General features: G+C 39.3%; 2 protein-coding genes across 2 annotated transcripts in view; both read right to left on the bottom strand.

Moving 5' to 3' along the window:
- The window catches only part of LOC102293661 (extended synaptotagmin-3), an 11,441-nt gene extending 5,880 nt beyond the window's left edge, over positions 1-5,561 (bottom strand). The window contains exons 1-8 of the mRNA XM_042222482.1: positions 5,550-5,561; positions 1,635-1,769; positions 1,423-1,499; positions 1,258-1,327; positions 1,008-1,173; positions 725-729; positions 403-639; positions 69-151 (exon numbers count right to left, since the gene is read on the bottom strand). Of these exons, the coding sequence (XP_042078416.1) occupies positions 69-151; positions 403-639; positions 725-729; positions 1,008-1,173; positions 1,258-1,327; positions 1,423-1,499; positions 1,635-1,769; positions 5,550-5,561 (785 nt within the window). The remainder of the gene's footprint in view (positions 1-68; positions 152-402; positions 640-724; positions 730-1,007; positions 1,174-1,257; positions 1,328-1,422; positions 1,500-1,634; positions 1,770-5,549) is intronic.
- Positions 4,551-9,994, bottom strand: LOC106633259 (extended synaptotagmin-3; the record flags this gene model as incomplete). The annotated part of the gene is given in 9 exon segments (XM_014334703.2): positions 4,551-5,769; positions 6,114-6,163; positions 7,407-7,512; positions 7,656-7,787; positions 7,882-7,980; positions 8,115-8,455; positions 8,580-8,729; positions 8,978-9,064; positions 9,923-9,994. Coding segments are annotated over 9 exon segments (1,071 nt in total), but the record flags the coding sequence as incomplete, so codon positions are not given.
- Between the last annotated feature and the right edge of the window lie 540 nt (positions 9,995-10,534).

Below are 10,534 nucleotides of genomic sequence, written 5' to 3'. Positions count from 1 at the left end.
AAAATGCAATCCATCATTATTATTATCATTAGAGAATTTGGCCAAAATCCATTTAATATTCGATTTACCTTCCAAGACAATCATCTTTGTCTGCGCCCTCATTGCACAGCTCTAATTCTAGCTCCTGCCCCGGGGCCTCGTGGACAATAAACTGCACACACAAAAACAACAACAACAATGTTTTTAATTGTCTTTCAAGTATTTTGATTAAATTTTACTGAATGGGATTTCAGTAGGTTACATTAAGAAAAAGTGGATATAAGATACTGAGCAAAAATGCAAACAAACTCCACGTAATTGTGTTTTCAAGTTTGTCCATGAGAATTAAGTGACACATTTTTTTGTTAAGGGAAAAAAGAGTGTCAGAATCAAAGTGTGGATAAGTGCAGTGTGTTTGTGTACCTCATACACTTCATTCCATTTTGGGAACAAATTCTCTTTGACAGTCTTGCTTTTGAAATGCGTGCTGCCCACTCTCAGTGTGGCATATCGGTCTGATTTCGCTTTCATTAAATTCATCACGTGTGTGTTCTTAGCCACCAGATCTCTGGCCTCCAACAAGTGGACCCTCACCACCCCCTGAGATGAAAAAGCACAAGTATTCACATTAACAGTCAGGTCAACTGAAAGAGCAAAAAACTAGCAATAGTCAAAACAACATTCAAAATTTTTATACTTTTTTATTTTGATAGGATTCTGTTTTTTAATGTGAACTGCTGCTTACTGTAGCTGCAAGTTATAAGATGAAAATAACTCCAAAAATATTTAACATGAGGAAGTGGGAACCTCATCTGGTCCCCTTTGACCTTGTCTATGAGGGGAATGCACATGCGGTTGGGCAACACCATGATGGAAGCTATAGCATCCAAGATCGTCTCCTCAGACAGTGAACTGTGAGGTGAAAGATGTGATGAGAGAGGACAGCAACCAAACAAGTAAACACCGAGTAATAAAATCATTCATTTCAAATATTTAAAATATTATTTGAGTTCTTAAAGAAGGGATGCTCAAAAGGTTTGACATTACTAACCACAAGGCTCCACTCGTCATAATAAGACTGTGAGAAAGTCTCTGGCCACTTACAGGGCGGCGAATGAAGAAAAAAGTCACTCCTCCCACCAGCGGTGCTTGACCAATAAGAGGCTCTAAAATGACCCTCAGCATCCCCTGGAGCTGGAAGATTCAGAGCGAGTTTTACATGAACAGTAAGCATGTGATATAGATGATGGACAGAACACAGAAAAATGAGATGCTCACTTTAAGTCCTTTCACAAGAGTTGTGATTGCCAGGCTCACATCAGTGCTGATGTCCACATCACCATCATAACTGGAGAGTAAACTGAGCTGGTCAGACATAAATGATGACAAGAGAAAACATCACACTACTTTGTAAACTAAGGTGAAAAAATGTGTTTGACCAACCTTATATTCATGTCCAGAATCACTTCCCTACGTTCCACTTCATGTGTGTACGCTCTTATTCCAGTGATCTTGAGAGGCTGAAAAAAACGAAATAATTAAAAAAAAAAATAACTCGGCCACAATACATCACCTATGATGCACTTCCAATGATGAATGTTACTGAATATTGAAGCAGAACAAATAAAAATGGTGCATGAATCAAAACCACACACTTTGTATCCAAAATGAATCTTGGTAAATGTGAACGCTTTGAGTGCAGGATTGGAGGACCTGATGGATGACTGGATCTTTTCTCTAAGTAGCTTCTCCATGTACATCCCAATGAATGGCCACGCCTGCTCCAACACCTGAACACATAAAAAAAAAACCACACCACTTTAGCACAACTTGATTCAGCACCTATGAGATCACATGGTACATAGAATTTTACTTGCTCTCGTATATGAGGTGAAAACAAAAAGGCTTAATGTATCAAATGGCTTATTTAACTTTTTAAAATGACAACTTATTTTAATATTTTGTCTTTTTGTAGCCTAAGCCTGCTTTAAATTTCTCAATAACTTTATCCCTGACCTGTCTGGTGTCTAAATCCAATCGAGAATCTGTGGCAAGATCTGAAAACTGCTGTTCACAAACGCTGTCCATCTAATCTGACTGAGCTGGAGCTGTTTTGCAAAGAAGAATGGGCAAGAATTTCAGTCTCTAGATGTGCACAGCTGGTAGAGACAGACCCTAAAAGACTGGCAGCTGTAATTGCAGCAAAAGGTGGTTCTACAAAGTATTGACTCAGGGGGCTGAATAATTACGCACACCCCACTTTGCAGTTATTTATTTGTAAAAAATGTTTGGAATCATGTATGATTTTCGTTCCACTTCTCACGTGTACACCACTTTGTGTTGGTCTTTCACGTGGAATTCCAATAAAATTGATTCATGTTTGTGGCTGAAATGTGACAAAATGTGGGGCCGAATACTTTTGCAAGCCACTGTATGCTAAGCGAGCCTACCGCAGACATGAGCGAGACAGATAAATATGAAGTGATGCTGGTTCGGACGTCACCCAGATCAGCAAGGTCCTCGTCAGGTGTTGAGGAACCAGGGCACCCTGATGAAAAGTGGGCCAGTTTTCAGCCACCTCCTGTACATGGATGACATCAAGCTGTATGCCAAGAGTGAATGAAACATCGATTCCACCAGGATATACAGCAATGAAATCGGAATGTTAGTCGGACTGGAGAAACGTAGTCGGATGATAACAACAACAAAGAGAGGGAAAGTAGTCAGAACTGAGGGGATCAAACTACCAGAAGGAAACATTGCATACACTGGGGACAGTTACAAGTACTTGGGGATCCCACAGGCAAATGGGAACCATGAAGAGGCCGTTAGGAAAGCTGCAACCACCAAGTACCTGCAGAGGGTCAGGCAAGTCCTGAGGAGCCAGCTGAATGGTAAGAACACCTACGCCCTGCCCGTGATCAGGTATCCTGCTGGGATAATAAGCTGGCCAAAGGAGCAGATAGAAGCCACTGACATAAAGACAAGGAAGAAACATTGAAAAAGAAACATTGTGGGTCTGCATACAAGGACAATTATGAAATATAATAAATAAATAAGGGTGGAGATGGTAATTCTACTGAGACCAAAGTACTGCACAAGACCGGAAAATATTGCACATACCAAAGATACTGCACATGAGCCCAAAAAATATTGCACAGAACATGGAAAGATTGAGATATTGCACATGGATGATCAATAGCAGTGTCAGAGTGGATGCGTTGGACAAGTCTTTACTCACCCTTAGTTTGCATTAAGAGTTCTGACGGCCATCGGGAAGAAGGTGTTCTTTAGTCTGTTGTTTTTGCACCTGATGGATCTGAACCTTTTTCCAGAGGACGGGATGTTGAAGAGGTGGTGGTTAGGATGGAGGTGGTCCTGTATACTTGCCCTGGCTCTGGAGAGACATCTTGAGCTGGCAATTAAGTCCAGGGAGGGGAGTGGACCGCCTTTCAACTTCTCTGCATACAAACCTTAATGTCCTTTCAAATAATTTTTCAAGCACTTATATATCAAAGCTTGCATATCATGAATAATATGAAAGAGCTGTGTACAATACTGTTGGAGGGATTGTTTTTAAAGGCACTTCAGTTTCCCTCAGTTTTGGCCTGCTGAGTCATTGTTCAGGTGGTGTTCAACATAAATTGATATGTGAATTGACAGCGATGATGCTGTATCAGAAGAAACAGACAGCTGTAGTATTTTGAACGTACCCGTGTTAACCCTGGTTTAACACTTACTTACATGTGTTAAACTATCTGTAAAGGTTCATAGTTATCATAAACTCTTCAGAGAAACTCAGCGCCGTTGCTAGGTAACCAATTAACTCGCCCTAAAGCCTGTGAACAAGAGGACCCACGCGCATGTACGCTTCAACTGCTTTTCCTCTTCGGTGTTATGTTATGTTTAACTAAACAGGATCACAAATCACCTAAACAGGAACGCCTGTTTAGATTAGCAAGCCGACTCTGTATATGTGGTGGTACTGCCCCCTAGCGACTCTTTCCCAGAGTACAGTCAGCCTTGAAAAGTAGTACTGCACTCTATCACTCATATAAGAGCATGTGGAAATTGCAAACAGTGCGAGGAATATAATAAGCAATAAAATAGCAATACAGTGGTCCCTCGCTATAACGCGGTTCACAATTTTGCACGTTTTTTTTTCTTTACTGGAAAAACTAACTACAAAACACTGTATGATACTTGGAACCTGGAAACATGGAGGGACACAATCAGACAAACCAACAACAGATAAAGGAAGACAGAGGGCAAAATACACAAGAGGGTAACAAGGGAAACAGGAACAGGGAACACAGCTGGGACTAATCACACACATGAGACAGGGAGAAAGTGAAACAGAATAGACGAACGCAGGACTGTCAAAGTAAAACAAGAAATTCACGAACATGGAAACTAGGGCGACCAGGCATAACACAAGGAATTCAGGGAGGCACAGTAACAAAATCTAAAGCCTAGAAATCACAAAATACAAAAGCCAACTTAGGGAGCTACAAATACAAAAGACTACGCCACGAGAGCCACAAAATAGAGAATATTCACCAGACCCAAGATCATGACACTTACAATCTTTATTTTTGGATATGCATATTATCTACCATCACACAAAATTTGAAAAGGATATCTTGGAAAGCTTTGGATGCTAAACAGACTAACAAACGTGACTGATTACATACTCCCTGCGTTCAGTGGGGAGAATAGGGACTCTATACCCCCAGCTGGTCATCTGGGAATCTGCCTGAAGAGATTTATTCTTTTCACAATCACACTCTCACACTGAAATGATGTCAAATCAACCATGTATTAGTTTGAAGATATTTATTTGCCATGAATATGAATTGAAAATGAATGTCCCTTTTAGTTTCAGCTCAAAAACAACAACTGGGAACAGCTTCCCTGCTCAATAATTAATGTAAAACAGAAAAACATCAAACTATTAACCAAGACAAAGTCTTCATCCACTATAGATCTCTGGTAGTCTGAAGACAGTTCTACTAAAAATATTCTGCCACCTGTTGTAACAAATTTACCAACTACAATTGAGATTTTTTTTAAATAATACATAAATACAAAAAAAAAAATCTTTCTTTAAAGTGTTTATGTCAAACCTCTGATTAACTACTTAGCTCAGAGCTGTAGTCCTTCATAAAGAGAATGACGGCGTACTGAGATGTTATTTTGAATGGTCTGACAGGATTAGCTTTAAAAGGAATGACATCCTATTGAGTCAGTAACTGAGGCCAAAGAACTTGGCTTGTGCCCTTCTTGGATGCAGTTTTACGTCCAATGAGCTGCAGAACAGCTCAGCTGCCTCGATGTAAAATCTGCTTAGTGGGACTTCGTGCATTTCAGTGTTTATCAAAGTCTGTAATCCTTCCTCACCATGCACTCGCTCATCTACATTGCTGTAACAAACATTTGGCTTTTACCTGATTTCCCCCAATATATATACATAAAAACTGTCAATAAATCTATTTACAATATAACACTAAAGATGAACTTTGGTTCAGATGAAATAACCAAAATATAGACATTGCTTTGCTTGCACAAACCTTTTTTTCCATTGTTATTAAGGGTCTTTTTGTTACAAAAAAAAAAAAAAGCACACACACACACAAATAAATCTTGGTTTGCTGTGTTTCGGATGAGTAAGGAGTATGAACGTCTGTCATTTTCTCTGCAGCGGTTGCAGCAGCAGCTTTTCAAGCTGAAGTTTCTCTCAGTTGTACATGTTACACTCACTTCTTCAGCCCGGGTAGAGTGAGCTCATACCTTCAGAGAAAAGAAATATCACATGTTTATGTGATTATAAGTATAACATAAAAATTAGCAAAGGTTATCTTCTATTGTTTTAATTCCCTTCTGCCATCAGGCAGATAGGCTCTATGCCCTCCACAATTACACTCATCTGAGAAATTGTACAAAAACTGTTTATGCTACATTGCTATAAAACTTCCATAACGGCAGCAATAGTCCAGGAAGTTATATAAAAAAAAGAAACAGGAAAAAAGTGCCCCACAGCAAAGGGGCAATCAGAGCGACACACCAGGAATTACTAACATTTTGTTTGTAGCTAGTGTCACATAAACCATGCAAAAAGAAAAGTGTCCCCTTACCACGCTGTGATGCCTTTGACTAGATCCATTTCTGATAGATCTATTATTATCTGTGGACAGAAGCAAAAGTGCCATTAATTATCTGGAACAGGCTGCAAAAGAGTGACAGCCAAAGACAGTTTGACATGAAAGGGATCAATAAAAAAGAAAACTGTTATGAGCCCGTTTGGAAAATGAAAGGTTGCATATTTGTTCGACAAATCACCGTGCACCGAGCAGTTTCACTAACAACCTTTTACCCCACAGCTGTAAAAGGCTTTCTGGGGTCTTGTCGTCAGGCAGACACCAGTGGCGATGTAGGAATTTCAAGTTGATACCACATCTCCTCAAAATCTTGTATGAATTTTGAATCTTAGTGACCTCAACCTCAATGTGCATTTCAAAAGTCAAGTTTTTTGAGAATCTTGTTAATGTGATAACTCAAGAAGGAAGTTACCTAGGAATTTCACATTTATACCATAGGTTCATCTACTAGGAGGCAAAGAGTGGCACTGGACGGCTGCAAGTAGTTTTAAAGCTTAGGTCAGGAACAGAAATATAGAAAGGGAAGTAAGTTTCACACAAAGAAATAAAGTCTCATTTTTTTTTATGGTAGTTTCATTTTAAAGACAATATTTATCAAAAACCCAGGAAAAAAAAATCATAAAAGTTATAAACTAATTTGCATGTCATTGACTGAAATAAGTATTTGACTAAAACCAAGCCATTATTCTGGCTCCTACCAATTTACTGTGATTACAGTCAATCAATCAAGATACTACTGATGTCAATTCATTATATTTATAAAGCACACCTGTCTACAGGATCAGTTTCCTCCATGTTTACAATGAAGGAAAGGCTGAGTGTGACACAAAGAAAGTCAAGCACGGAGCTGGAAACATAATACTTTGAGACTTTTTTCCCTTGTTTTTGCCAAGGGTACAGGACGATCTCAGCACATTAAGGGGTCGATGAACAGGGCCATAAAAGAACCTCCTTCCTTCAGACAGAACACTGAAGGTGGGTCGTGGATAGGTCTTCCAACATGACAGTGACCCAAAACATACCACCAACATGTAAATCATTTATCACTTTGATGTAATGCTTTCTTTTCTGGACTTTCGGTTCATATTCTGTGTTTCTGCATCAATATTAGAGTGTGTTCATTTCCTTCTAAGTAAGCAAAATTACAAATTCAGCAGGGGCTCTAATGCTTTCCCCCCATTGTACATAGTTACATATTTTATTATTTATATTTTCAGGGAATCACTACCACATGAGTAGCTCATCTGATCTATAAGTATAATTACCCACCGAGCCAATGTCCTTTCTCTCTCTGGAAACCAACATCTTGTTATTTTTCACAGACACATCCAACTTCCTAGTTTGTGCTTGCTCGAGTAAGACGTCAAACTCAACCCTGTGATGAAAGCAGGTTGGGACAAAAAGGAAACCATGTCAATGGCTGAGCTTTAAAGATACACAATCTGCAAACTATAAATTATCAATTCTTCCTATTTGAAAAAATTAGTACAAGATGGTTAATGAATCAGGTAAGCGTACTTTTCATTGAAGACAGGATTAGTTGTCCTCTTCTTGACATGCGTCTTCTTACGATGCTTCCAGGTTTGGTCGGGGAGGAGATACAGGCGGACGTAAGAGTCTGTGCCATTCTCGCTGCAGGGGAATAGGTTCCTGTGTGGTAGAGGCCACGGTATTTACGTTTTGAATATTTAATTACATTTTTTACTGCCTTAAATACTATTGAAGACAGATTTTTGGGACATACCTGCAACTGTTAACAACGACAACAAGCTTATGTCTCAGGGTTGCGTAGCGTATAACCAGCTCAATCTCTCCAAACGAACCCTGATGATTCCTAATGGCCCTAAAGAGAAACAAATATGCAAAGGTCACTTTTATTTCTACTCTTTCAAAAATGCAGCAACTGCCTCAGTTCACCATATTTCTAGAAAGGTTAGACGTCGACATTAACAGAACATGCAGAGAACAAAGTCTCACTCGGGATAGGTGGCTCCATCTGACAGGTCGAATCGTGATGAAGCAATAGAGTTCTCCGACAGCAGGCTGTGAGAGTCGAACCGACGCAAGTTTGATGATGAAGATGATTCCTTCCTGTTTTCAGGCGCCTGGAAGGAGCCACGGCGTTGAGCTAAATAACCTTCATTTGGTGAAGTTGGCACTTGTTTCGGAGTAGAGACAACAGGAATTTCTTTGGAGGAAACTGCGTTAGAAGAGGATGGAGCGTTGGAGGGATTGGAGACTGAGGTATTCCCCGCTTGTTTGACTTCTGAAGGAGGATTGACGATAGGCTTGGGTGGAGGCTCTTCCAATTTAAGAATCTGTGTGAGTTGAAGACATGAGCAGTGCTACTGTGGCTAAAACCATCACTTATGAGAGAGGTGGAAAACACAATGGGGAAACCAACAGAGATAATTTGCTTTGGGTGTATGTTTGCATGCGCACCCTCAGAGTGGCCTTCAGTTTGATCTGGCTGGTTGCTCCAGAGCGCTCCAGCAGGAAGCGCTGGTCTAGAGTCAGGTTGGAGGTGTTGAGGAGGCGACTGAGGGGCAAGTTGAGAACACCGAGTGGATTCTTCTTCTCAGGCTCTTTGACCTGAACCACATGAACAAAGAAAATATGAAAAATACAAATTACATTAACCTCATGAGGAGATCAGACAGATTGAAAGAATCTAGTTTCAGAATATGATTTAGAATTATAAGGTAGTTGTGGGAAAATAATGATTGAAGAATATGGTAAAAACAATTAGAAACCTTTACTTCTGTTAAAAAATGTTTTAAAAAACAAAAAAAGTAAAAAAATAGCTTTGTTGCTTTTTTTGCCAGAGAGAGAAAACAAACCTGAATAGAGAGCTGCTGCGCTTTGACGTTACGCACAAAGAAGGTGAAGCCCTCCTCCCACACCGGGTCTTTGGAAGCATACACAACCTGGGAAACAGTGAATCGAGTAGTAAAAAAAAAAAGTTTTAAGACAGTTACTGTGCTACTTGTTTGCAATGGAAATATTTTTACAACACAGACTTTATATATATTACTGATCAAAGGTCAAAGTGCTTCTAGAACAAAAATAGTCAAACATTTTTAATTTTAGGCCACTTTAGAGAAAATAATGCTTAGAGGTGCTGGTGGGCTTTAGTTTTTTCCCCATGCTAAGTCAGTCCTAAAACTAAAGGTTCTGATTTAACTAGAAATGCCTAAAATGTGTTTTAACACCTGAACCTTGGCAAAAAACAAGCCCAAATGCTGTAGTACTTCATTCAGGTTTAATTATGTTGGGCTTAAAGTGAATTTATTAAACGCCTTCTTACACAACTAATATTTTCTTTTAAAATATGCTGTTGACAGTACTGTGACTCGTAGGATCTGGAGCAGTGAAATACAGATAATCTCTGTTCTTCTTCTCACGGAAATAACAAACAAGTTTGGTTGTTGAGACATCCACAGACAGACACGTTTCTGTCACAAGTGGGATTTTTGTGTATGTGAGAATTTACTTGAAATATACCTGTTATGCTTTCTAACATGTTTCATAATAAAGCTCCTCAATGTAGCCCATTCTCTGGTTTAAAAAAAATAATCTGCTACATTATGAACAAAGGGGAAATATTATCACACAAAGTGTTCACAAACATAACTACTGTATATAAACAAAATTGTAAAGTGGATAAACGGTAGCAAATCAGCAAGTCTAACCATCTGGATTCATCACATATGAACAAGAATATAAAGAACAGAAACATTTAAAGGAGAAAATGACGTATCAGCATGTTTAAGTGAGAGCAATACCTTGCTTTTCTTAACATCCTTGTCAATGGAAAATTCAACAAAGGAGTTGGGGCAGGCGACTCTCTTTGTGAGCTGAAAATAAAGCAAATCAGTGAGACAGTGAGAGTATCAGTTTTCTAATTACTGACTTCTATGTCAACGCTAATACCAGAATGACCAACTTGCAGTTGTAAACCTCTAATAAAAGTACATCTTTTCGTGTGAAATTTTGTCTTAATTACGGTATGAATTTGAAAAGAAAAGCGTCTGGACTTCTTTAGGTGGCTTGAAGACATTTCACCTCCCATCCAAGAAGCTTCTTCAGTTCTAGGGTAAAATAGTGGAGAGTCCCAGATTTAAACCCAGTGGGACTCTCCACCATTTGACCCTAGAACTGAAGAAGCTTCTCAGATGAGAGGTGAAACGTCTTCAAGCAACTTAAAGAAGTACAGACACTTTTCTTTTCAAGCTCCTTAGACTACGATGACCTGGATGACTGAGAACCTTCACAGACATACGGTATGAATTCTTCAGCTGTGGCCAAACCTGTGCTTGTGAGCTTAAGTCAGCGTTTACCTTTGATTTCATCCTTTTTACACATGCCATCCATTTGCAAAACCACAGTGAACAAAA

The sequence above is a fragment of the Haplochromis burtoni genome, unplaced genomic scaffold (assembly GCF_018398535.1).
Source record: "Haplochromis burtoni strain Fernald_Lab_line unplaced genomic scaffold, NCSU_Asbu1 Contig_87, whole genome shotgun sequence".
In the NCBI taxonomy this organism is placed as follows: Eukaryota; Metazoa; Chordata; class Actinopteri; order Cichliformes; family Cichlidae; genus Haplochromis; species Haplochromis burtoni.
Note: the sequence above shows the minus strand (reverse complement) of the source record. Positions and strands in the feature narration are given on the sequence as shown.